The sequence below is a fragment of the Anser anser genome (assembly GCF_964211835.1).
Source record: "Anser anser genome assembly, chromosome: 4".
NCBI lineage: Eukaryota > Metazoa > Chordata > Aves > Anseriformes > Anatidae > Anser > Anser anser.
The window spans coordinates 2997662-3012262 of NC_139724.1; the positions used below are offsets into that span (position 1 = coordinate 2997662).

The window sequence follows — 14601 nt, forward strand, 5'->3', positions numbered from 1 at the left end:
AATTGAGTATAACTAACTTACCTGTTTTCTTCTTCTCTGAAACTCCAGAGGACCCTAAATCAAGTCTCTAAATGCAAAACAGGTATATTTTCATCTCACTGCCAGAAGGATTCATGCACAAAATTCCCATTAGCATTACTAAGGCGAGAGTATGTCTCAAATGTATTTCTATGAAAGGTATTTATTTGGTATTTCTTTCCAGTTTCTGGCCTTTTGTGCTCTGCATCTTAATCAAGGTGGGAGGTTCACTTTCCTTATCTACATAGTGACTTTGATGTTATTCTATTTAATAGAATAGCAAAAGAAAGGTAGAATTGTGTGAAGTCTTGAAAAGAAACAGGACAAATCCTCAGAGAGGGGGAAAAAGAACAATACAAGCCAAGAAACACCTCGACTCTACAAGAAAGTCTAGTTAAAAGAACTAAATCATTATATAGCATGTTTTCTCCTTTTTTCTTATCTATAATTGCCTGTAAAAATAGATTTTAAAAATATATCTATCCTATTTATCCTGCCCTATTTTTCATAAATGTGTATCATTTACTATCTGTGCAGTTTCCAGTAGCTGAATTAAGCAATATGCTTTGCAGCCTTCCCATGTAATTTTCTTTCTCTTCCTTCTTTCTGCCCTGGGTAAAGCTGTATGCATATTTTAAAAATGTTGCATATTTAATACTTCAAATTCTATTTGTGCTTATGTTTTATTCAAAGATGAGGGAAATTGAAAAGAGAGTTATAGTAGAATTAGTACATAATACAATGAGGACAAGCTGACATCAACCAACATCAAGAGACACACTGTACAAAATTAGTCTGCTTTTGCACCATTATCTACTCGCAGTGAACCTCTATGCTCTGACATCTGCTGCAGGAGTTTGCCCACCTACCTTTTTAATCATTCCATCGCTAACTGGTACACCACATAAGGTGAAGATTGCATGCTGACCAAAGTATCAAATGCCATGTGACAGGACATACAACACACCCTCCAAGAGACACTGACTTGAAGCACAGAAAGAGACATGAAATTCACCACCTCTATGTTTTTAAAAGCCCAGTATTTATTCCCTCATCCCAAATAATATATATAACGGCAAGTTAAATGTTTTCATCTTCCAGGTGACTTCCTGTACCTGGCATTCGGTTGTTCCTGTATGTGGAACTCTCCTAGCACGCTCTTTGCAATGTAACCAAGAAGTGGGGCACAGCTAGAAATGACACTACAATCCACTCTGTATGTGTGGAAGCCAGGAAATTCCATCATTCCTATTTCCTCTTAAATGGCTGTCAAAATAGAAAATAAACTTTTTTTTTTTTCTACCCGAAGATCAATCACTGGTCATTTTTTAACCTGCATAATTAATTTCTAATTCCATGCACGACTCCTAACTGCAGAACTCTGGCAAATAAATTAGTAGGTAATTTCATAGTAATCAAAATGCTTTAACCTCAGTTTACCAGAGAGACTGAAATAAAAAGAAGCTTTGCTTACAAGCAAGACTTGGGACAATGGGAAATTATGTGAGCAGTGTCTTAACAGAAGGACAGTTGTGCACATTCAGTGATCATTTGAATGAAGACTGATGATAGCATATGAATGTCAAAGGCCATATTATCAAAGAATTCTTCCAAACTGCAGCTGCATATTCTCATTTGTATAGGTGTGAGATGAAATTTTAGTATTCTGTACGTTTGACATGCAAAAATGTCCAAATTTGCTTGACAAATAAAGGCCTTTACATTTGTTCATTTTTACGTTGTTATTAAAGTGCTTGTCTTTAAAAATGAACAAGGCAAGTGTACCTCCTGCTCGAAGCTCTGAGTCTTGATGTAACTGAACATGCTCTAAAGTATTCCTCCAGGTATGCCTCTCAAGGTACAAATTTATAAAACACAGCAAAAAATATACCATGCATCTGCTTGAGTAGCAAGATATTAACTTAAATAATTCTACATAATAGTCGCTATCTGTACTGCTTGCTTGGATAATCTGTACAACATCCCTCCCACCTTGTAAACATATGAATACATTATTTTTATAGCCTGCATCTGCATTGTGATTAGATATTTATCATCTGACATTACTTTAGGAATAGCAAAAACTGCCCATGAAATGTTAGCGCTCTGTGCATTTGTAAGAGCAGGAGAAAATGTCACAGCAGAGTTACTGCAGGAATAAACACTGCAACCACAGCACAGGGCCAAGAGCGTTAGGCTCCCAGTACGCTGGCTTAATGACACAAAACCCACGGCCACATTGTGATCGCAGAGAGCCGTGCCTGTTCTGTCAGGATGCATACTTACAAAAAGGGACACTATTACAAAGAAAATATCAAAAGGTTCCCAACATGAGTGCTAAGGGGTGTCTGAAGCTCATTCACCACCAAAAAAAAAAACAACAAACCAAGTTCCCCCCTCCCCTCCAGCTTCCTTTTCCTTTCCCCTTGGTACCACACGCCTCTGTGACTACCTTTCTGCTCCCTTCAGGTCCAGCTGGGCCTCCGTCCTTTCCCGAGGCCCTTCTCCAACCCAGATATCACCCCAGACTTTCTGCCCACCATCATCAGGCCTACTCTCCCCTCCAGCTGCCACCCTCCTGGCGCACAACGTATTTGCTTTCTGACACGATAAGCTTCCCATCCCAAGAGCAGAAGCTTGAGCAACCATAAATGCTTTCCTTCCCTAAAAGTGAGAACTGGTAATTGCCACATTTCTCTTGATCACGTGGCAATGGTTTAATCAAAAATTGAAATTTCCACTGTCTTTTAGAGATAACACACTGATGCCAAGTTTTTTGGCATTTGCTTCTGAAACCCAACTCCACTGGTCTACCATAGTAAGCCATGCAGCTCAGAAGCTCAGCTAAATTTTAAAGTATTTTTAAAACATGTCACTGAAGTCCTTTTTTAAGGTGAACGTTTAGAGATTATAGGTTTGATTAAGATTTTAAATATGAAATGTTTTAGCATCAGAAATTTTAACCACTGATCAAACAGACCTCCAGATGAAGCTTTTATGTAAATACAAATAACACAAATGTCAATATAACACAGTAGTAACAAAAAATCCTATCAATATCATTGGGAATGGGGTTTACATTTTTTCCTTTAGATACAATACAACAGAGAAACGAAATCACATATTTTAAGAACTTATTTAGTAGTTATTTGAGAAAAACAGTAAAACTTACCAAAACCACTTAATATTGTTTTAAAACATACATATACAACAAGTAGATTTACTTGCAATTCTACAACTTTAGTGAGAAATGCCATAAAATTTCAGGAGATACATTATGAAATGTATATGAAACAAAAACAGTTCCTGCAGTAAGTAGGGCTTTTCTCTGACATGCAACATTAACTATGGAACAGTAGGACACATTCATAATTTACTCATTTTGAAGAATGCACCTTTTTTTTTTTTTTGGACAATGCACAGGCTCCTAATATTCCAATGGAATATTTTCAAACATAAAATGATTTCGCAGATTAACTATGTAAAGTTAAAGTACTGGGGGCTCAGTTAAGATCTGTTAAAATATCTTCTCACATCTTAATGTATGCATCATCAGATGTCATGTAGAAAGGTTAAAAATAAAATGAATGAAAGCAATGAATACTTCTTTAATTGAACAGCTTATTTCAATATGGTATGGAGACCATGAATAAAAGCCCAGGCTACCTGGCAATGAAATATCCTAGCACATTTAATTCCACTGTTTTTCAGTGAATCTGACCTACTGGAAAAATGCAAGTGTTCTTTAGGAGAAGTGAAAAGGCAAGTATGGAAAGGCAAGCATGTTAGTACCAAGGAGGAGGAGGCAGAGGCCTCTCCTTTAAAGTACAAAACACATGTATGCGTGGCATGCAACACACAACCTACCTCCTCAGTACCCTACGTACTCACGGCCATAGCAAAGCACAAGGCATGCGGACAAAGCAAAGAGAAAAGAAAAAGACACCAAGACTACATAAACAGCTGGCATGAAGACAAGAGCACACCACAGAGAGAGACACTGACGGCAAAACCAAAGCTCTGGAATCTCCCCCACTGTAAAGTACATGCAGCCGACCACCACCGCGTGTCTTCGAGCAGAGAGAAGGCAGAAGACGGAAGCAAGAAGAAGCTGCTGAACCTGTGCAAACTGGAATGTATGTGCTTTAGGATACCTTTATGGGTTGTCACCAGTAGCTTTGTGCTAGCAGTTTTTGTGCTAATGTAGCAGCTGACAAAGGGCAGGAAGCCGAGACAACGTGAAGACTCTAAAATCAGAGCCTTCCACCTACACCGGGCAAAGTCCTGTTCTTTCAGTTTCATTCACAACTGCACATCAATCTTTCCGGGTGTGTGGGGAGGGGATACATCTTGACCTCATAAAATCCAAGATGTCCTTTCAATCATCTGGCACAACTTGTCCGAAACAAGTATCTAAATACTGAACAGCAAAGAGTTGAATTCAATACTGTCATCCCATAGGCCAAACGGACCATTTCTGTATGACTGCTGTGCTTATGCATATGTGAAATATTCTGACTGCAGTGTATTATTACCATTTCATGCCTCTTTACCATAGGATTTTAGACACTTCTTAAGGTCAGTTTGAACAGGGATGATTTACTGCACACCTTCGTAAGATGTATCATCTTCCATCATCATTAGTTTTTTTAAAAAATAAGAGCAAGAGACACATCAGGAATATAAATCATAATCACATACAGAGTTACATGATAATCATGTTTCTCTTCCTAGCTTATGAAGCAACAAATAGTTGATGAAATTAGTAACAAAGTAACTGCTGAGGCTGAATAAACCACAAGGGCAGCTGAATGCAATATACCCTACCTTTCTACCTTATTAAACAAAAACTATATTTAGGTTCAAACTCTTAAGTGCAGCTCTAAACTCTGTGTTCTGAAAGACTGTGTATTACCTGGAGATAACACTTTGCAGATCAGTGCTTAAGAACAAGCAGCTTTCAATAACAAAGTTCTGTGCTCTTCAGTTTGCATTAATGACCACATGTTCCTGAGTGGCTCCAAAATCCAATTTTAAATAATTAACCTTGCACACACAAAGTGGTGTGTTTTTCGTTTGTCCTGAATGAATAAAGAGCAAAGTATTGGTGTGCCTTTTCAACAAGACAATTAGGAGGAGGAAATCAGTAATCATCACCTAATTCTCTGTGGTTTGTCCAGGGAAGAGGTGATACTCTGCTGGCACAGAATAGGTTACTCCTTCCCAATGTTGACTCTTCAGTAAGAAGTGATTGCTAGCCTACTAATGTAGTTTTCCTTTTCATGATGACTGGCACAAACATATAGAAGTCAGGGGCCTGAAAGGCTTAGCTGGGCTTAGACCCTCCCATTGCCATGCAGCACGTGTGTTCCTGTGCCACATGTAGTTGGATCAAATAGCACACTTAGCTCTTTCCTCAACGAGATCAGAGTTTCATCAGCTTTTTCTTGTATGATGCAGGTAGAGGACACTGAAGGAAAGAGTTTTTCTGCCTCCTTCTGTCATCAACGCCTGCCATCCTTTACTCTGATACCACAGAAAACAGTCTACATAAAACAAATAGTCTGAAAACTAAAGGTAGGATACTGAATACAAAAAAGGGTAGAAAAGTACTTCTTTAGAAATTGTTTTTGGAGTCACCATGTAAATTTGGTCCAAGTTTCACAAACAGTACACTTGTGAAGAAGCAATGTTTAATGTTTTTGGAGATGCGTTCAGCTGAACATTTTTTGTTCGGCTTTTTGAGAAATATGTAACAGCTGCATCTAATGTCTCACTTTAAGAACAGAACACAAGACACAATTACTGAAGCAGAATGCCTAGTTATGAAGCTTGATGTTCCCAGTCTCTGGTTTAAAAAAACAACAACCACCAAAAAAAAAAAAATCAAGCAAGCAAAAAATCCCAATCCATTCCCAAGAAGGGACAACATCATATTCAGGGAATAGAAACACTCACCCTGGTTTTGGCATCGATCTGCCCTCCGCGATCCAACAAGAGCTTCACCATGTTTGTGTTTCCCCTTTTGGAAGCCACATGCAGTGGGGTGATTCCATTCTACACCATGAAAAGAACAAACAATGAGCATGATGGATTTGAAGGTATATAATGGCGGTGAATTTGTGTTTGGCTCACAAAATGAGACCATCACATTATAGAGAATAAATGAAAATGTACTTGAGCATCAGAGCTAGGCACACACCATATAAGCTAGAGTTAGTAATTCCTTTTAAGCAAGAATCTTTATTCATTGTTTGTTTGTTTTATAAACGAAGAAGCACATCTGCAAAAGCAGCAAACATCGCAGTCCCAGAGTCAGACAAATAAACAAACATATACCAGAGTCCCAATGAGTCAATATTCACAAAACACTGATGCATTTAAATCATTGCAACACACACATTACACAAATGCATGACTCCTGCACAAAGTAATCTCATAAATGTCATGTAAATAGCATAGGTCCTGTTTAGGCTGAAAGTCCTTGCAAATGCTTGGGGTGAGGGGCAAGAGGTAACATTAGCAGCTACTCCGGACGGGCAAGAGGAAGAAGTCAGTCTGAAAGGCTGAATCCTAAAGTAATTCAAAGTGTGCTTGGCAATGCAAAATCAAACAGAAATCTGTGATCCAGTAGATTCAGTGATATACATATTACCAGAGGTTTTCATGGCACCAGATGACATGCTTCAAACTAAGTAATGCATGAAAACAAATAGACTATATTATGTAGATCTGCAGTTGCTTACCATAGAATATTAGTCATGATTAATTAGTACTTATAATGTTGTATTCACATAATGGCACTGTACCTTACTTTTGCTATTTCAAAATATGTTTACATGTGAAAATATCAAATGGAAGTGGTATAGTAAATACTGAATCCCTAACAGACAGGAAGAAGACAATAAATCCTATATATATTTCTGAAATATGTCTAACTGACAGGAAAGCTAAAATAAATTGACATATCCTGAGAACATTGGCACTCTGACACAATTCAAAGGAGCCTGCTTCTGTCAACTGGGAAAACGAGTTGATAGTAAGCTCCCAAGGATTCTGCATGAAGGTAACTTTAAAAAATTATGAGGAAAAAAAAATAGATGTCTTGAATACAACAGATTTTCAGCATTATTTTGCTTCTCATTTACTCTTGACTAGGAATTACACAAAGATACGCTCCCACTTTCATAGGCCATTACAACTGAAAAGAGAAAAAAACTCTTCCATACCCTTGCTGTGAAATCGACTGCAGCTCCTCTGTTTAGCAGCAGCGTTGCCACATTGACATTTCCATAGTGCGCAGCTATGTGCAAAGGTGTAAAGCCACTCTACAAAAGGAAACAGTCCTTATTATAGGAATCAATTCATACAATATAATCAACTTAACTAGAACCTGACTTTAACAGTTGCTGGCAAACAAATGTATTACACTGATTTTATCCAGTTAACCTATAATATAGCAAAGTCTTTCAGGCAGGATATGTGGTTTTCATGTGGGATATTATCAAAAGTGTTTCTTTCTTTCATTTTCTGAGTCAGTGTTCAAGCCAAAAAGAAATCAGTAGCTTTCATATCAGAAATATATTATTAATTAATTGATATATTATCCATCCTTAAAGAAAATAAAGGGAGCTTGCTTATTAAAATTCATAAACAACAAGGGTCTTTTGGGCTGCATCTGTTTACTGTTCTTGTCTAAAAAACAACAAAAGCTCTTGGACTCTGGTTTTACTGAGCTAAGAATTACAAATTATTCAAGGTGTAATCAAAGAGCTTGGTCTACATGAGAAACTTTGCTTATTATAAGAAGCATAATTTTAAGAACCATAATTATTTACATTTATATATAATTTAGATCTCAAAAGAGCCAAAGAAACTTTGCCATCTCTCTTTGAGAAAAAACTTGATTTACTTATTGCCTCTTGAGCACTAGAAGTTGAAACACACTTCATTTACAAAATACAGAATTACCTGACAACAAAATAAAAGAGACTAATTTTTCAGAAAGTAGGGCACGCAGCAAGCTTTTAGTCTCATAAGTAATTCAAGTAGAAAGGACCTCGCTTTTGAGGTTTCCCTGAAGAGCTTTACACTGATTTGATCAGACCTTACAATCTTATTGGTAGTTATGGGAAAGAAAAATACTTCTGGCTTCTGGACTATACTGTATTTTCAACTAGGTTTTCTTTCTTTCAGTGTACCAATCATTATTGTAAACTGCTCACAGAATAAAGACATGTATAAATAAATGTGTATAAAAATGTGGAATAAAGATAGATGTTGTGCTCTGAAATCAACTTTATTCCCCAAAGATACATCAGTTGGACCATTATTTTAACCTAACTCCATTTACTTCTTTGTCAGCCCACAGGTGATTCTGGTGGAAGTACAATAAAAACAGTCATTAAATTCATAGCCTTGTTGCCATGGTAAATTACTGGGAAAATGTCTACTGAGGATATCGGCACACAAATAAGATTCTGTACTAAGCTACAGAGTGAATTTATGTTGCATTAACAACTAACTTCTCAAGGACATGTATTTACCTTGTGACAAATGCAAGGTACTTTGAGTCAATGTAATGGCCAGTGAAGGAGATGTAAACTGCTTCACATTTACCGTAAGTGAAGAAGCAGGCATTCAAAAAAAAAAAAAGACTGTGTTCTTGGAAATAATGCTTTTTCCTAAATGTTTCCTAAATTTTTAGGGGGGAAATCAGAGTTCTAGCCAATCAGACACTTCATTTTTAGTGAAAGTACTTGTGGAGACTTGTTACTTCCACAATCAGTATAAGAACTATAATATTCTGATTATGTACTATCCCCTAAGGACTGCTGAAAACTTCACTGAAAAGATCATAATAAGAACCATGGTGAAAATAAGCAGATGCTCTGAACAAGTTTTTACCTTGGAGGATTCAATTATATGTTCTACTGTACGAGAAGTAAAATGAATTTTACCATGATTCTGGCTGAGCCAGACACTTTAATATAGTTATGCCAAGTTAGTGCATTTTCATAATTAATTTAATTGAGCTAGAAGAACATCTTCATTCTCTTAGCTCCATTACTCACTTTAAAATTCTTTGAACTGAATGTGAATTTTCAAAAGTTTACTTCGATATGGTGACACAAATAAAATGAAATTATAAAACAAGGGATGAATAAAAACAGGTTTGCTGAGTCACAAATCGCTATTCATTAAAAAAGAGTCATAAATTTTAGTGCTAAATATTAAAGAAATATTGCCACAGAGCAGAGAAAATAATTATAAATAACAGAAATAATAATTAAAAATTTTTGATCTCGGTACCTCAGTCGTCCTATTCACCATCATCTGATGCAGCATGGTTTGGGAAAAAGAGGAAAGATATTAAAGACTGGCTGCAAAACGGAGAACTAAGTTGCTTTTTGAAATGAGTTATGTTGTTATAATGGGAAAAGCCACCGAAGCATGCATTAACATTAAAAATAACCTATGTTCCCACAGGCAATAAACCAGTATCCTATTTAATAGGGAAGCAGTGATTCTGCTTCCATTCTTTCTCCTGGTTTACAAATAATGGGAGAAAGCTGGTTACCACAGAAATGGGAGGTATAAGGAAAAAGCAAAAAAAAATGTGTAGCTTGCAATTACTGTGTTGCTAAACACTGCTGAAGTAGATATATTACTGGTGATACTGGTTGTGGAACTCGTCTTTCCCCACAGAAGAAATTACCTTCAACCCTTAGGATGAAGGAAGTAAAAGGTTGCTGCCCACTGGCACTCAGCCACATGACTGCCCTGTTACCTGCAGGGCAGCGTCGCGTTACCTTGGACTGCACATCGGCATTGTGGTCGTTCTGCAGTAAGAGCGCTGCTGATTTGGTGTCGTCTTTTCTAGCGGCAATGTGCAAGGCTGGTAATCTCACTTTCCCCTTGGTGTCGTTTTCCAGCAGGATAGCCACTGCCTGATTGTGTCCTTGTTGCAGTGCAACGGCTAAGGGAGTGAAACCATCCTGCAAGACAAGAAAACAAAATGTCCGCAGTAAGTTGAAGGACATGGAGCTTCACTGAACTGCATGGCACTGTTCGCACACGGAAATTTCAGAAGCACATCACCAGCTGGTTTCTACCTCTGCACCAAGTGCACTCCAGTGAAATGACGTTGGAGGCAAAACATTTTAACCCAGATGTGATTCCAAACATGTCAGAAGCACGCTTTTTCACTTCAAAGTACATATGTATACATACGCGTGTGTACATACATATATTTTAAGTCAAGTACAGTACAGTCAAAGAATCATTCTACAGTATCTCTCATATTAACTTGTTATCTTAAAATGGACCGCAAAACATATTTTTGCAACATTTTCAAAAGGATTAGTGAGCACTGAACAAGGTAGACGTGAAAAATATAAAGGGACCCTGTTTCTGACTATCTCTGGGAAAAGAAAGCATATCTTCATATGCATTTGCTTCTCTTTCCCATTCTAAGTCATGCATGGGCTATGACTCAAGAAAGTCTGATCATATTTAGTAATTTATTCTAATTCTAAGCAGCAAAACATCATATTATTTCTGGAAAAACAAAGTCAGGAAAATCTATCTATTTTTCCTTTATATTTTTAGCTTTGTTTTAAAATTATTTTCAAAATTTCTTGTTCCACCAAACATGGCCTGGATAACCAATGCTGTGAAACGTAGCAAGTGCTCACAACTTGCTATCTCAACAGGTACTGCCTGCTCACATGCCCTTTATTCTGCCTTATAAAACTAAGTCTTGCGTGCTGTCCAAGTGCATGTGCTACAACCACATGCTAGACTGAAGGGCAGCTAAACCACGAGGAGCAGAGCAGCCCTCAAACTGAGCCTGTGACCAGAAGGCATGCTGAATAACAGTGAAATGAAGAGGGAAGGGAATAAAACAAGGTTTTCTGCATCTAGAGAAGAGCTGATATAGCCAGAAAATGAGCAAACTGATTAAGACGCATTGTAAAAGGCGTAAGAGACAGAATTGATTAGGAATAGGAAAATGGAAAGATGATAAAATAATGAAGGATGACTTAGGAAGGAATGAGAGCCAACATATGCTGAAAAAAATATCTGAGGAATTGCCAAAGCAATTTTTCCCCCTAGTAATTTAATAACATTCACTCCCGTTTGCATTGAACTGTGGGTAGGTGCGTTGCAACAGCTATGCTATTATAGTTTCTTTCTGTAATAGAGATTAAATTCTGTACAGTGAATTAAAAACTGGTGAACAGCTGATGAAACAGCTGAACTGTAAAGATAATTCTGAGATTGAGGCCACATTAGGTGTTGAAATGGCTTAATGCATTTTCCTTTTGCCTCTGGAAACATGAGAACAAATCCTGGATTAGAGGGCCCAATGAAACTGAGCTCATCCTGATTCTCATTTTGTACCTAAACATATATAAACGTGCAAGGAAATGAAATAGAGGAAACGAAGCATATCCAAAGGCGGTGCTAGATTCAAAGACAAGATCAACCATTTGATTTTCCCTGCATTACCTTCCATCTTTCTCTAAAAGGCCCCAGCCCTTTCTTCATTCTCTCCTATTACTTGTGGAAAGCATGGCTAACAGGAGCCCTGAAAAAGCATTTCATTTCCCCATCTCCCCACATGAGAACAATCTTTGAGGCCAAACAGAATGTCTTTCCCATGTACTGTGGTGGCATCCTCAGTTCAGGCTGCTATCCCACCTTATTTTATGTATCATTTCTTCATTCTGTTTGTGAAACTAAATTCTGGGCACATATGAAAGCAGAGGGTAGTTCAGTCCATCCTTCAGTTATACTGACATCACTGAAACCATCACCTGAGCAAGATCTGAAACCAAAACTTGTCTAAGTAAGTGATAAAGGGATAGACAGGCTTTACTCTCCAGGCCACAAAAGCGAGATCTGACCTTTCCGATGAGAGAAGACAGATTTGGACTCAGGTTCTGAGTGGGGGTTCAGCTGGCTTTTCTCCTCCCCTGCCTCCTTTTATTATTTTTTTTTTTAACAGAATTAGAGTATAGTATGAGTTACAGTGATGACTTGAAGTCTGTGTTCAAGCAGAAGCCACATTAATTATAACCATATCAGCCTCGCGGTACCTGTAAATTAATGAACGAATTTCCAGTGCTCCTGATCACAGTTAGTAAAAGTTATTCACTGCAAGACTGCAAGCAGGTGACTGCGCACTGAATCCAGGCTGGGCTCTCGGAGAGCCAAAGATCCACTGCAACTCGTTCGCAGAGGGTGTTTCTGCCAAGTTGCCTGACTATCACACAGGATTTCATATTTCAGAAAGCTGCAGGGTAACGTGATCTCCATGTATGCAGGCCACAAGAGGATTATTTTAGGAGCTGTCATCAAATGGTATAGTATCCATTGAAAGAAGGGATAGTAAAGCAGCTGTTAAGGCTAGCAGTTCAGTTTAAAGAAAAGAAAACCAAGTATACATGCAACATCGTTTTTAATTCGTCCATTTGTGAAGGTAATCCAGAGTGGGTAAGTTTCTATACAGACTAGGGAAAATAAATAGACATGAGCAAAAGCTCTTTTTTCAAGGGAGGAACTTTCCTATTACTATTTCACATTGCATACCCTATCTACAGAGCAAACATGAAGCCAACAGACTTTGTAGCACTGAGCCTGGTCACTTGTTCTCTTGGCTGAGAGCGAAACAAGATTTGGCAGAAAGAGAGCAACAGGAAATCAAGTGAGCACAGTCTTCATTATCTAGAAGTTTTCCCCATTGCCCTGAGATCCTCTCATTTGCAAAAGGAAGTTGTGATTCAGTTTCTCTTGAGATGGAGACTCATCTCTTTTCCACTGATAACTGCTTTGCTTGCTCTGAAGTTCCTGCAGGTTTACAGCACCGCAGTGAAATCCAGACCCTAGCGATGAATACCATCCTTTTGCATATTTACACCCACATGGTTTAGTGCTAGAAGTAAACTGTCTGAGGAGAAAACAGCACATTGCCTGGTGAGCTCATTGCTGCGATTCTTGTTAGTCATTTTATTTCCTCAGGAGAACCCCCCTCTACAGACAAGAGTGGGAGATGCATGTTAAAATATTCTATTCACTGATATTTGCCTTGATGTTACTATGCGAATGGAGCACAAAGATAGCCATGTTGCTCAGGTGATGGCACTTCTAGATGCTTGAGTTTTCAAGGGCTTTGTCAGAGATGTAAATATGTTACAGAGACATACATCTATTCAAATGAAATGCTGCATGTACCTCTTCACTTAGCCTATGATCTATCCACTCTTCACTTTACTGCCCTTACAATACCATTTCACTGAGGCCACCTTATCCTCCTGTAATTTCTACAGAGGTTCGCTTGGGATCACCTTCCAAAGTCTCATTCATTTTTCAAAAATGTCTCTGAGAACGTGATAGGAGAAATGGGCACAAACTAAAGGTGAAAATCCTGGGCTCACTAAAGTCAGTGGACGTTTTGCTGTCAAACAATTGGGGCTGGATTTCATCCCTTGACTCCTCACCGCTTCCAGAACAGTTTGTCTGTGTGTTTTGAAAAAAAGCATTAACATTCATAAATACAACTCAGTGAAATGAATGGGCAAAAATTCTCAAAATACTCCATTTGAAAATCTTCTAAGCGATCTGAATATAAAGGCAAAGGAAAGTAAGAGTGTGTATAAATATATATATATATATATATATATATATATACACGTCACCTCAGTAGCTGTGCTTTGGTTGGCTCCATTCTCCAGGAGATATTTCACCACTTCAATGTGGTTCTCTTGAGCTGCCATGTATAATGGAGTGAAGCCATTCTAAAGAGAACACATGAGAAAATACTGTAAAAAGAAACAGAATATACCAATAATACTGAAATACAAGTAACTATAACACTAAAAATGTATTTATGCTTTTTTAACTGAAGCATTTTAAGTATGTAAGTAGAACAACTAAGTATTTTTAGTATAATATGGTAATGTTTAATGTCATTTAAACCTACACAACTCTACATGCTTTCACACTCATTTTCTTTTGACATATTTTCTGAAAACAATGGACACACTCATTATTAATATCGGTATTCCTTGCTGATAATGGCTCAGGGACTGTAAAGCTGGCAATAAAGTCGTACGAAAGATGACAGGAAAGCAAAAGTTTCTTCCATTTATTACATTAACTTAACCACAGACATCATCCCCTGGAGACCATAAAGTCCGTATCTCATGACAAGCTGAGCAGAGATAACAAAGGCTTAACATACTATGTAAAATTTTGTAATACATAAAACATTGCAAATCATCAAACATAAAGGAACTCAACCTTGCAGAATAACAGCTGCATTTCTGACCATACACTATGTTTGTCTAGCATATAATTATAAACATTCTTTAACATGCCATGGAATTCTTATATGAATGTGCTCTGAATAGTACCGTAATATCAAAAAATTCTTCCAGGTTAGTCAAACTTCATGCAAATTCATTAGAAACACATTTTCTTCCCTTTAAAATACTTCCCTTTCTTCTCTTTAAAACACTTTAATGCAAAGAATTGTAATTAATTATCTACAAAATCCATATGAAAGGAAGGCATGGA

The 14601-nt window shown here is 37.6% G+C and overlaps 1 protein-coding gene across 35 annotated transcripts in view; it reads right to left on the reverse strand.

The window, feature by feature from the left end:
- ANK2 (ankyrin 2) overlaps positions 1 to 14601 on the reverse strand; it is a 352274-nt gene that overhangs the window by 103663 nt on the left and 234010 nt on the right. For 29 of the 35 annotated variants that reach the window (XM_083833351.1, XM_083833341.1, XM_083833319.1 and 26 more), the window contains 5 exons: positions 13722 to 13820; positions 9831 to 10016; positions 9331 to 9354; positions 7248 to 7346; positions 5977 to 6075 (listed from right to left, as the gene is read on the reverse strand). In XM_083833351.1, the coding sequence (XP_083689477.1) occupies positions 5977 to 6075; positions 7248 to 7346; positions 9331 to 9354; positions 9831 to 10016; positions 13722 to 13820 (507 nt within the window). The remainder of the gene's footprint in view (positions 1 to 5976; positions 6076 to 7247; positions 7347 to 9330; positions 9355 to 9830; positions 10017 to 13721; positions 13821 to 14601) is intronic. The other 6 variants (XM_083833344.1, XM_083833320.1, XM_083833326.1 and 3 more) reach the window with 1 other exon arrangement.